A 13,604-nucleotide genomic window follows, 5' to 3' on the forward strand; every position below is an offset into this window, starting at 1 on the left:
ATTTTAAACCAGTTTTTGGATTGTTTTTTCTTAACCCACGGCAAAAAAGTATTTCAGAAAGAAAAAAATGACATAACGGTAGCTGCTGCATGCCTTTAGGTAGAAGCCCTACAAATTCTGCTTGGGTGGTTTTATGCTTACCATATTATAATCATGTCTGAATTGAACACAATTTAGATCCAGATTCAATTCAGAATAGTCACTGAAAGTAATGGAAGTGAAGTCTTTACGGAGTTGAAGTGCTCGTATCTAGATTCTAGATGTAAAGGGTAATGAATAAATAAGTAGGTAAGTAAATAAATAGTAAGTAACACCTCAACGTTTCTAAATATAGAGGGAAAATATTTCTGGAAAGTGATTTTCCCCCAAAGTTCCTACGAACACCCCAAATTGTTTACACGTAACTCCCAAGAAACCAACGCACTGACGGTACAACAAAATCCCCAAACATATTTTCTTCCGTTTTTTGAACCGCAGCCGGCTGGTCAACTAGTCAGAATTAAAATTTGGCCGGTAATCAACACTTCGCGGCTCCCGCTCCCTCTGTCGTCCAGACACAACACGCTCGAAGAAACCCTCCATTGCTTCCTCGGCGGGCCGCAGGCAGCGGGCGGGAAACTGAGTCAGCCTCACGGAGTCGGGCTGCTCATAGGCCACGCTCACTTGGCGCCCGTTCGCCTGCATTATGTGCTAATTTAGCCCAGTGTTGCGCGACTCGACTTCTCCGACTTCCCTCAGGCCAGAAGTCAGCAGCCGTCGGCACCTCGCCGCGCCGCCCCACTCCAGCTTAGCACCCGCCCTCGCCCTCTCAACCGTCTTCGTTCCTGCGCTCTCAGCCTAACTTGTTCTTCGCCGAGGCCCGGCCTCCTGCCTCCCGCGCCTTACGCTTTTCCCCCTTTTGGGCCTGATCTGATCTGATCTGAAGGGCGGGCTGGAGAGAGGCGGGCGATAGTAAGGTAGGGTGTGTTTATTCGCCGGAGCGGGAGGGGGAAAGAGAGGGCGGAGGCTCGGTGGTTGCTGTCGGGAGCGCCTGCCCTGTCATGGAGGAGCTGCGTTGGGAACGGGGCGCGGCGGCGGCGGAGGCTTCGGTGTAGAGAAGCGGCGCGGAGGCTGCTTCGGGGAGCCGAGTCGACGCCGAATCGTTCAACGCGCCTCGGGGAAGGTAGTTCGTTTCCCCGGCCGGGATCGTTTCCTTGCTCTGCTCAAGGCGGGGGAGGAAGAGAGAAGCCCGTCCGTAGTCTCCGCCCTGGCCTCGCTCTCGGGCGTCTAGGAGCCCGTCCGCCCCTCCGACTGTCGGGGATAGTAAAGAGGGAAGGAAGCGGTTGAGCGGGGGCGACGGCAGCCAAATCTCGAAGGCGGGCAAAGGGAAAATGGAAAGGGGACCGGCCGCCAGCCGAGGACTTCCCTGAAGCCCAGGGTGCCGGGATTTGCTTCTTTCTGCTGCCCTTCGCCACCCGAGGCTCCCTCCCCAAGGGAAGACGTGACAAAGGGCGTTCAGAGAGTCGCGTCGTGCCCGTAACGATTTTGCAGCGGCGGCGGCGGCGGGAGGGGGAAAGAGGCGTCCTAAGATAGGTTGAGGTCCTGGCGTGTGGGTGTCGAATTTCCAGAAGGGAGGAATGAGATTAGATATTTTGTGGTCGCTAAATCGTTTAAAAGAGATACGGGGAAAAGCTGGCGGAAAGACACACTTCAGGTCTCCTCGAGGCTGAGGGCGCGCTTCGTGCTTGGAGGTGGGGTGGAAGGAGATCTTGTGATATTTGCAGGAACAAACTTAAATCCCAGGCAGCGCTAACATCCGTGCTGTTTTGTGACCAAGCCAGTAGTTGCAGTGTAATGTGCCAATAGATCAGGGGTCGGCAACCTCGGCTCTTTTATGACTCGTGGACTTCAACTCCCAGAATTCCTGAGCCAGCTATGCTGGCTCAGGAATTCTGGGAGTTGAAGTCCACGAGTCATAAAAGAGCCGAGGTTGCCGACCCCTGCAATAGATGGTCAGAAGGGTTGTTCCCAGGATGGATTTCAGGGTTGGTCGAGCAAGATATTCACGGGATTCCTATAATAATTTACAGTTTAATTCTGATGGCAAAAACAGAGAGAAAATTGGTGATTTCAGCTGGGTGGGTTTTTTTTTTTTTTGGAAGGGACTTCTGAGGAAGAAGGGTGTAAATAAGGGCCCGGGCATTGTTCTAAATGTTTAACTTGGTAATTAAAAAAAAGACCCATTTGAACAATATATTCGCTTATTTATTTGTAATTTTATATAGCTGCCCGTCTCAAATGTGACTCGGTGTACACAAAACAATGAATAGGTTCAAAATAGTATTAAAAGCTCTAAAATTATAAAAAGTACAAAGGTAAAAGAAGAATATAAATATTGGATAAAGAGCAGGTATTGAAAACAGCGTAGCTGCTTCAATAGTTCACAAATCTAAAATATGTATTTTGTTCTAGGCTGCAAAGTATAGCGCTTGCTTTGGAAGTCCCATGTTGAAAGTTGATGTTGTATACAACGGTAACACATCTGCCAAGGATAATTCACAGAATAATATCCACATTTGTGGTCCCAGTGCACAGGCATCTTGCATTTATCTTGCTGCTGAAGAGGAAAAGACTAAATGGATCTGAAGACAGCCGTATTCAATGCTGCTCGTGATGGCAAGTTGCGACTCCTCACCAAGTTACTGGCAAATAAAACTAAAGACGAGATGGCTTTGCTGATGTCAGAAAAAACAAATGGTGCCACCCCCCTCCTAATGGCAGCCCGATATGGGCATCTTGACATGGTGGAACACCTACTGGAACATTGCAGTGCTTCTATAGAAATTGGTGGTTCTGTGAATTTTGATGGTGAGACTATTGAAGGGGCACCACCGCTATGGGCAGCATCCGCAGCTGGTCATTTGAAAGTGGTTCAGTCTTTATTAAATCATGGAGCATCTGTCAACAATACCACTTTGACAAACTCAACACCTCTCAGAGCTGCCTGCTTTGATGGTCACCTAGAAATCGTAAAGTACCTTGTGGAACACAAAGCAGACTTGGAAGTGTCTAACCGTCACGGACATACATGTCTTATGATATCTTGCTACAAAGGACACAAAGAAATTGCTCAGTATTTACTTGAGAAAGGTGCAGATGTAAATAGAAAAAGTGTCAAAGGTGAGTTCGGTATCCATTTTCAAAAGGGCAACTCCTAAAAAACTCTCTTCAGAATGTTCATCTTAGAGGTTCAAAGTGTGAGCAAATTAAGCCACATTTTGATTTGTTCTTCCAGTATTTACCTAGGCTTTAACAAGCTTTATCCTATAAATTATAGTTTTTAAAAAAATGTTATTTAGGGTATATTCTGCTGGTGTATATATAATTAAACCTATATACATGCATATTTTGGAATAGTTTGGTGACATCTTTTTCTAAAAGCATTGTGGGGAACTAGGGTTTTGAGAGGGGTCATGAATTTTATCACTACATACTAAATAGGGAAAGTAAATAAAAAGTTGTTGTAATCAACAGCCCTTGATTTCCTTAGTGGTTCTTATTCAAGTTTTAATGAGGCCCAATTCTACATAACTTCAGAGCTCAGACAGACAAGCCAGATGCTGCCACCTGCTGAAATTTTTATAAGGAACTAAATGAAATTAATCACTGATTGAATAAACAAAGGATGTGGTATTGGGATCACAACAGATGCCTTTGTGTTCTTATGGTCCTCCCTAGGCTACTGAAACAATGTTCAAAGTGTTTCTCTAATTTAGACTGTGATGGCAGCTGCCCTGCCTTGTCTTTTGGTTCTAGTTGTGACCATGTGATTATATTTTCATAACACCTTTTCCTCATTTTTAACATAGTTCCTGATTTAGTAAGTATGACCATTCTTCCAGTCGTTTATTATAACTAGCCTGTCCCTGACTCAGATATACTTGATTCTACTCATTAAAAAAATGGCATTACACATACCTTTCATTCTTCCGAAATTTGGCAAGGGTGAAATATATTTAATTTTTCATAAATAATACTCATTAGATGGAATAAAATATTGAGTGGCAGTAAACTTTTTATAAATTGAGTTATGAATGACTTGTTTTTGGGATGTCTGCGATTGTGATCTGGGTTATAAGCTCATAAAGTAATGTATTAACTTCTCATATAGAGTATGGTAATCTATATTAGTCTATATCACAGATTAATGCAGAAGTAACAACATAGTTATTAAAAATCACTACACAATTTCTAAACACAATATTCAGTGCTCTGCTTTCTGTTGCTTAGTGAACTTTTAGTCCTGTCAGTTTTCACTGTGTTACTGAATGACTCATAATTGAAATATAAGTTCTGCTGTTAGAGCAGTGTATGATGAATTCTATTTTTATAACATGAAGAAGCTGTTACTGAACTTGGCAGCAGAGCCTAACCTCCTTTCCTTAAATTCTCAGTCTCATTTTAGTACATTATTTTTTAATTTTTTTGTAAAGTGTGTTGTAAGACAGATTCATACATAACCTGCATATCATATGAACTTTATGCCAAGATTTTTTATATATTATCACTTCATCTTTCCATGACTAGGTAAAGAAATAGAATAATTTAACAGATTTTTTTTATGTTGCTTACAAACTAGGTTTGATGGTTTAAAATAAACATTAATTTGCTAAGCAATCTGCAGATACAGTCCAGAATCGAAGGTGGCTTGTTTAGCAATTGACATTTTATTTTAAAATGTCAAACTTTGCTAAACTCAAAACAGATTTTGTTTTATTCCTCTTTGTAGGAAGAGAAGGTGCGAGAAGGAGAATATTTACTAGCAGTGCTTTTGTATGGAAACCTTTTATGTATACACATAATAAGTCATTGTTTAATGTTATGCACAAGCCAAGATTTTTCAATAGAATTTTCTCACTAATAAAGAACTTGATAATTTAAGTAAGGTAAATGGGATCTTATAGGTCCTTGTATGGATGTTGTCCTCCAATCTTTGAAGCATGATCTGATTGTTTATAAGAGAGGGGACTTTTAGGAGGTGGGTTGTTTCTTTATTGACTACAACCTATCTTTTACTTACGGGTGCATTACAAATAATTTTACAAACAGTTGTCAGTTTGTCCATTATTCTGTTTAACAATGTGCTATTTATTAATTGCATTTCCCTATTATTTACACTTAAAGCAATATAAGTGGAATGTGTATCATTTTCTCACTACAATAAAAAATTCTATGTAATAGTTTGGGCTGAAAGATGGTGACTACTCAGTTACTTGCTGAACTACATGGTTAAGTTGGGACTTGAATCTTGGTACCAGCCAGCCAGCTAAACAGTTTGATGGCTTCATAACATTAGTTTTCAGATTAAAATGCGTAAATAATTCAAGTTCTGAAAACCTGTAATTTATTAACATTAACAGAAGCAACAATATAGAAATAAAAGTTATTGGTGCTTGACAAACACTTATATAGATAGTGTTGGAGAACATCACAGTGTAGTAATTTTATCTTTCAAAGCAATCAAAATTTTGAAAGCATTTTTCAAATAAGGCATAATGTGTTATTAATCTAAAACCTTTTTTCCAAGTTATGGGATAATGGGGTGTATTCTATCAAATTGAGCATTAAAGAACATAATCTTATAATTGTATTAGAAGAAGTGTTTGTGTTTCTGTCAATTCAAATGTTCTGGTTTTTTTTTAAAGTTTAGGGAAACAAGTACCATCAAATTCAATAGGACATATGGATGCATATAAGGGTTGATAGTCTCTTATCTGCATCAAAAAATACCAAAAATCTATAAACTTTGATAAAATCTAATGAAGACAATTAGTTTTTCTGATACCATCTGTTTCATTGTCAGGGAAGCTTTTCTAAATGGTTATCTGTAAAGAATATTTCTTTTCCAGCATACACAGTATATTTTATCTTCTGTTGAAGTGATAGAATATCATTTTCTGTCAGACTTCTATGCTTCTTGCTTTGAAAATCTTGCTGAAAATAGTATGGAGAAATAAATCTGAGTAATATACTGCTGCAAAGCTATTTTAAAAATGCTAGGTGGGTGCATTTTTAATATTTGAGTTTTTAGAATTACTAAGCTTTCAATAACTGAGCATGTGATTTCGCTGTGTTTGTGAAAGAACGTTGCAGAATATTCTAGAGACAGAAGAAATACGTTAATTCCCAGTTTGTTATTTACATTTTTTCTCTTGGTGTAATATATGCTGATTTGTGTGTGATCCTAAAAGATAGAAACTAGTATAATACTTAAAATTCAATGAACATGTACAGGTAGTGCTCAACTTACAGCCGTTTTTTTAGTGACCGTTTGAAGTTTCAACGCCACTGTCAAGAGTGACTAACCATTTTTCACACAACAGTTGCAGCAACCCCATGTTCACATGATCAAAATTCAGACACTTGGCAACTGAGTCGTATTTATAACAGGTACAGTGCCCCCAGATCATGTGATCACCTTTTGTGACCTTCTAACAAGCAATATCAATGGAGAAGCCAGATTCACTAAATATCAGATTCAGTTAACAACTGTATTCCTAATTTAACAAGTGCAGTGATTCACTTAACTGTGGCAAAAAAGGTTGTAAAATAGGGTAAAACTTACTTAAACTTACTTAACTTACTGCTAAGCTTGTAAGCTTGTAAGCTTGTAAACTTATTTAACTTACTGCTAAGCTTGTAAGCCGCCCTGAGTCTTCGGAGAAGGGCGGGATATAAATGGAATTAAAATAAATAAATAAATAACTGTCTCGTTTAGCAACAGAAACGTTGGGCTCAATTGTTGTAAATTGTGGACTACCTATAATCAATAATTATACAGTATATCAGAGTATGGTTGAAGCTTTGATGATAAATCCTATGGGCATTATAGTGCTTTCAGCAACTATGCTTATAATGTTTTTAGCTTAAATAGTAAATTAAAGACATAGTTAAGAAAGAAACTGAAATATGTAGCTATTTGAAATGTATTTATTTCAGTTGTTAGAATACAAAAGTATTTCAGTGAATTTTAGGTGGTAATATTGGTATGTAAAAAATCAATTTAAAAAGTTCAAAATATGATCTCTAAACAATTTCTTTTGTTGAATAGATAAAGAAATAGTTGCATCTTGTACTGTTTGTATAAATACATTAAGTATTCTTTCAAGATGAGGAAGGCCATTACGTATTGAACTACTTTAATCCTTTTTTGTGGATTTATAAATAGTAAGCTCTTTATAGTTGTGTCTAAGTAAAGTATAAGGATAAGTAAATGTTTTCAAGAGGGATAATTTTTTTATATTTCATATTTCTAGACTGTGAATCCAGCTATAACAAATAGGATAATCTGGCAAACTGACCTAATGCCATAAACTGGGTCAGATAACTTGCAGTTTTCAAAGTTCACCCTGGGATTGTTGTGATTTGACAAAAAATAATTACATTTCTCCCTGTTTTAAAGTAGGAAAATATATGAAAGCTGTAGTACAAACTTAAGTTATGGGTTTTTAAAAAAACAACTTATCTTTGTTGTTTAACCCAGTCCCATCCACATGTGTGACATAACCCATTCATTATAAGAGGAAATGTTAAATAGAGTAGCAAAAATTGGGTGTCTGATAGCACCTTTTCTGACTAGCAGATTTTATTAAAAGATTTAAATTTTCTTGAGCTGCAACTCTCTTCTTCAGATGCATAAAATAGCTAGATTGATGTAGGATTTAAAGTGGAGTGAAATAGGGAAGAGGTGTATTTAAGTTGAGTATGCAGATTATATGTGAGACAGATTATAAATACTTTATCAACTAATAATTGTATAAAAATCCACTGTGTTTTTGATCCATATGTTTGTTGAGATTTGCTGAGATTGCCTTGAGTGTTTTGATGTATGTGAATTTGGCAATTTCTTGGTCAATTGTATTGTTAGTCTTATTTTTCCAAAACAGTCAGTTTGTGGTCTGCCATAGGAAGCTTAAAAGTGTTTGGATATTACCGTACTTCATTCTTGTTTTAAGTTCTTATGTCAAACTTTTGTCCATTAATTCTTTTGCACAAAGTTTCTCCCATTTGTCATACTTAGAATCCACAGTGGCATTGCTGTAATATATGTCTTACTACATTAGAGGAAGAATATGTGAAGATAGTTCTAATCTTTTATATGTATTTGGTGGGACTTGTAATGGTGCTGTTGACATAGAAGCAGGGGCAAATTAGACATCTGGGATTGTTGCAAGGGCTAGTTCTCACGTTGGCATCTTGTCCTATTGTTTTTTGTTGCTTGTGAGAATCTGCTTCAGGTTGTCTATATGAAAGTATGGACTGGCCATCCAGTGTCTGAGAAAATGCATTGTAATTGTCTAGTATGGGCTGTAGCTTGTTAATAATGTACTTGAGTGGTTTGAGCTGTAGTTGTAGGTGTTCTGTTAATTAATGGTCTCTTCTGTTTTGTTGTTGTTGTTTCTGTTTCTGTTAATTAGCCATCTTTGGAAATTGATCAGTCTTTGTTGTTTTTTCTATTGATCTCATTAGATAAGTGGTTCAATATATTTACTGGATATATAACATTCAGAGTGTTCCTGCAGGAAATAGTGGAACTTAGTTAAGGATTTAGTGAGAATTTGCAGTTTAGTTACGTAGCTACTTGATCTACTTCAAGCATGTACCTAAATTTACTATACTTGGCAAATTGGTAAGGCTGCCTGTGAAATCAATTTGTTTATACTATTTTGATATTCGAAATAATTCACTGATACTTCCTATCCTTAGGCTAACACTGCAGTTCAGTTTCACTATTTAAAATAGTAGATACATTTATTAAAAACAAATTATATTTGCCTATTAGTATTGAATACATGATTCAATACCTGATTTGATCTGAATGTTTCATCAGAAAATACCTTAGCATTTTGAATTGCCAAGATGAGCACCATTTGTTAATGATTTATTTTTATTTATTTATGTTCTGCCTTTTCTCCAAGATTTCATCTCTGCACAAGGTTCTCGTTTTGTTTTGTTTTTTTCCTCCACAAGAACCATGTGAGGTTGGCTTGGTGGAGAAAGTGTGGTTAATCCAAAATCATTCAGCAAGTTTCCACTTGTAGCCCAATGTGATAATCAATATGCTACCCTGATTTTTGAAGAACCTAGTCCATCATGTGGGAGGAGCCATAGAGATGCCATCAAGACTATAACTTATGCAGAAACATGTGTTAAGCCCAGGGGGATAAGAGAGTATTAAAAAAAGACTCAGATGGCTCCTCCATCTCCCAGTCATGTAAGAGGAAGGCAGGCAACATTCTGTTGCATTATCCTTTCTCTGTAAAGTATAGCTCTAGTTTTTCCATGGAGCTGTTTCCTGATTTGATCTAGGCCAGGCATGTCCAACTCGCAACGTCACGTAATGTCGCGCAACATATCGGGACTTACCCCCCATTGCCGGCAATGGGGTGGGCGTGGTTTCAGTTTGACAGCTTGAGGCTGACATCACATGAATTGTAGGCTAGGGATGCTAACACCACCTAAAAAGAAACTAGTCTTTTATGTTTTTCTTTTTTATTTGGATAACACTTTTACTATTCTGCAATTACCTGTTGAGGGAGAGAGAGAGCCCTTCCTATATGACCCTGTCATTATTCCAATGCTCTTCTCTTTTAATGTAAAGGCCTGGATATTGGTTAGAAGGACGAACATATAGAATGGTATTTCTTTTATCTCTTTAAGCAGTCAGAATACAGTAAAAATGTCTGCTGAAAAGTTGCAGCTTTTTGAGTTGGCAAATTTTAAGATATACATATGTAATACTAATTATTTTTCTTACTTTTCTATGATTCAACATAGTTTTTCTGATATGGGGTTGATATAATTATACTACCCTTGGATGTTTGTTTATTTGCATGTCTACTTAGGCTATGAAATGCCATTTCAGCAGTTAGAATTAGGTAATGTATTTGATATTTCAGCATTTTTCTTTTATTAGATACTTAAAATAGATGCAGTCTTGCTCTGAAGATTATAGTAAAATTCATTATCATTGCTTCTCTTTTCTAATAGGAAATACAGCATTGCATGACTGTGCAGAATCTGGTAGCCTGGAAATTATGAAGATGCTTCTGAAGTATTGTGCGAAGATGGAAAAAGATGGTTATGGAATGACTCCCCTTCTCTCTGCAAGTGTTACAGGCCACACAAACATAGTTGACTTTTTGACTCAGCATGTTGAGACAAGCAAAACAGAATGCATCAATGCCCTGGAACTCTTAGGAGCCACATTTGTGGACAAAAAGAGAGACTTGCTTGGTGCTTTGAAGTACTGGAAAAGAGCTATGGATATGAGGTACAGCGATAGGACTAATGTTCTCAACAAACCTATACCTCAGACATTAATTATGGCCTATGATTATGCCAAGGAGGTGAACAATGCTGAAGAGTTAGAGAACCTAATTGCAGACCCTGATGAGATGAGAATGCAGGCATTGCTAATTAGAGAACGTATTCTTGGCCCTTCTCACCCAGATACATCCTACTATATTCGGTACAGGGGTGCTGTCTATGCAGATTCTGGAAACTTCAAACGATGTATCAATCTCTGGAAATACGCTTTGGACATGCAGCAGAGTAATTTGGACCCTCTGAGCCCTATGACTGCCAGCAGTCTTTTATCATTTGCTGAACTCTTTTCATTCATGTTACAGGACAGGGCAAAAGGTCTACTGGGCACAACAGTTACCTTTGATGATCTTATGGGCATACTGTGCAAAAGTGTCCTTGAAATAGAACGTGCTATCAAACAGACTCAGTGTCCACCTGACCAAATACAGCTCAACAAAGCTCTTTCCATCATTTTGCATTTAATTTGCTTATTGGAAAAAGTTCCTTGTAGTACTGAACAAGATCATTTTAAGAAACAGACTATATATCGATTTCTTAAGTTGCATCCTAGGGGGAAAAATAACTTTAGCCCGCTCCACTTGGCTGTTGATAAGAACACAACTTGTGTGGGGCGCTACCCAGTTTGTAAATTTCCTTCTTTGCAAGTCACAGCTATATTAGTGGAATGTGGTGCTGATGTAAATGCTAGAGACTCTGATGACAACAGCCCTTTGCACATATCTGCACTGAACAACCATCCTGACATTATGAATCTTCTTATCAAGTCAGGTGCACATTTTGATGCAACAAACTTACACAAACAGACTGCTATTGACTTGCTGGATGAAAAAGAGATGGCAAAGAACATGATCCAGCCAATCAACCATACTACATTGCAGTGTCTTGCTGCCCGTGTCATTGTGAATCATTGCATAAATTACCAAGGGCACATCCCAGAAAAACTTGAGAAATTTGTTTTGCTACATAGATGATAGCCTCAAGATAGACTTTTGGAACTGTGGGAGCATGAGTTAGTAACATAGTTATGCCAGCGACACATCATTGTTCATTCAGCTTGGTCTATCTTGATAATTGACTAAATCATTAGAAATGGATCTGCCGAATTGGTTACCCAGTATTTAAAAGAAACATATATAATATATTTTGTGGATTATTTAGAAATGTAACACTATATTTGGACTCACTAAAATTGCCAGCCAAAGGCTTGTCTATTCTGGTTTAGTTTGACTGTTTTGGTTGTTTAGGGCTGAATTGAATAATTTTGTGATGTCTTATTCTTACTAGTGTGTGAATCTTCTATAGTTGAGAAATCATTTTTTTCGTTCCTGCTTGAGCATTTCTACTTTTTTCTAACGAATTCATTGCTGAATATACAAGTTGTAAAGACTTGTTGACATTTGCAATTACCATAAGTGCTTTTATCCTCTCTATGCACTGGCTTCAATATGACTGTTTTTGTGTTGGCATATTTCTATGCACCACTTGGCTAGTTCCAGCTCTGATACTGTGTTCTTGCAGTTTGTTAGAACTTTCTTGGGAATATGCCGTTTACAGCCTGACAGTTTCTGAAAACGTTGTCAGCTGTATAAACTTTAATTTGACTTTTTGCCCCTAGCTGTTTCTGCAGTTGCTTTCTATAGATTTTTTTACAGAGTTTTGTGCTGAATTTGGAGTAAAATGTGCTCATGTTGGCAAACCCACATTAAATTAAGAGTGAAAGTTATTTTAATAAGTCTTGTTGCAAGCAGAGAGAAGTAATGTATTGCTATCTTCTCCTCTGCCCTTTTTTTTGGGCTGGGGCTGACTATGCGACTAGGCATAGAAATTTTTATTTGAATTTAATCTGAATTTTTTTAATATAAATTTGGCAAGAATAACTAGATCAGACAGTCTGAGAATACTATTTAAAACAATTAACCACAAAAGAAACTAGAGCATGTTGGCATGATGCTTGTCAGATCTAGCCTTCAGTTAGTACAATTAATGATACGGTTGTAAACAGAAGAATCTGTAGAATCTCCCTTCTTCATTTTAAAATAACTCCTATGGATAATGTGCATGCATTTTATTCTATAATACCTTAGCCATATTTATGGAAACATCAGAGGCCCTACATAGCCTCCACTGAAAGCTGTCTATTTTTTTAACACTTGCACAACAGCTTAGCTATTACAGCAGCAAGGGCTTTTTAGACTTGATAAGGAAACCATAAATAAAGACTACAAATGAGATTAAGATTCAGGTAATTAATATAATTCAGCACTTTATTGTTGATTCATAATGAAACTTATAATGGCATATTAGACCTGCAACTGTCTTAAATAAAATGGTTCTCAAGAAAATAAAATGTTCTTTTTCCTTGAGTGGAATACAATGTGAATTCCTGTTTTATATCTTAACATATGGTGTCTTGTGTTTTATTAATTTGATATCTGACGATAATACTACTATAATGCCTTTTCAACTAAAAAATGCAACGCATAAGTTACTCTATATTTGTAGATGATCCAGGACAAATTCAGAATCAGTTTGATGCATCAACATTGACATAAATCAGTTGCAAGATTTTAAAAAATACAGTAGTACTGTCTTCTCTTGATTATTTGAATGTGACATGCACAGTGTGGCTGTTCATTTAAATTACCGCACAGGTCCTTTTTCCATGTTTAAATTGATATTAGAAAATGTAATACAATATATGTAGTACAATATTAGCTTTATGAAAACAAAAGAGGCAATATCTCAACTTCCATTTCTTCTCTGTTTTTGTATCCTAGGGAAAAAAGATGAATATAATTTAAATAAATCATGTTTTATATTTTGTCTGCATTTGGAAAAAGAATATGCTAGGATTAAACTATTAATCCTTTTTATCTAATAGGATAACTTATCTAAGATATGATTGTAATAAAAATGTGATTTATTTAAAAAATGAAAATAGAAATTTGTCATACAATAGGATAGTAAAATAATACCAGTTCATTGAATATTTACTTTAGCTTATTTTCAATTTATTATCGTATAGACATATATCAGAATTGAACTATTTATGAAAGTGCATAACCTTTTCATGCTAAGAAAAAGGTGAGAAACTTATACAGATACTTGTTATATGCATTTTTTTGCCAGATTTGGAAAATAACACAATTCTGTTTATAAGCATGCTTTGTCAATATTAAGCAAAATATATGGTGTTTAGCAGAAGATTTTAGCTGGTTATATTGTTAACAATAGTT

At 36.9% G+C, this 13,604-nt stretch overlaps 1 protein-coding gene across 1 annotated transcript; it reads left to right on the forward strand.

Annotated features, from left to right (window-relative positions):
- The first annotated feature begins 1,002 nt into the window (after nucleotides 1–1,002).
- Nucleotides 1,003–13,105, forward strand: FEM1C (fem-1 homolog C). Its single transcript, XM_083353798.1, has 3 exons — nucleotides 1,003–1,162; nucleotides 2,452–3,159; nucleotides 10,030–13,105. The coding sequence occupies exons 2-3, from the start codon at nucleotides 2,616–2,618 to the stop codon at nucleotides 11,337–11,339; spliced, it is 1,854 nt and encodes a 617-aa protein (XP_083209924.1). The 5' UTR covers nucleotides 1,003–1,162; nucleotides 2,452–2,615; the 3' UTR covers nucleotides 11,340–13,105.
- Nucleotides 13,106–13,604: the final 499 nt, after the last annotated feature.

Source organism: Vipera ursinii, assembly GCF_947247035.1.
Source record: "Vipera ursinii genome assembly, chromosome: 2".
Taxonomy (NCBI): Eukaryota; Metazoa; Chordata; class Lepidosauria; order Squamata; family Viperidae; genus Vipera; species Vipera ursinii.

Excerpts from the sequence above, each read along its gene's own strand:
- FEM1C (XM_083353798.1), top strand. The coding sequence starts at position 2,616 with ATGGATCTGAAGACAGCCGTATTCAATGCTGCTCGTGATGGCAAGTTG. Across the intron at positions 3,160-10,029 it reads AAATAGAAAAAGTGTCAAAG|GAAATACAGCATTGCATGAC; the intron begins GTGAGTTCGGTA and ends CTTTTCTAATAG.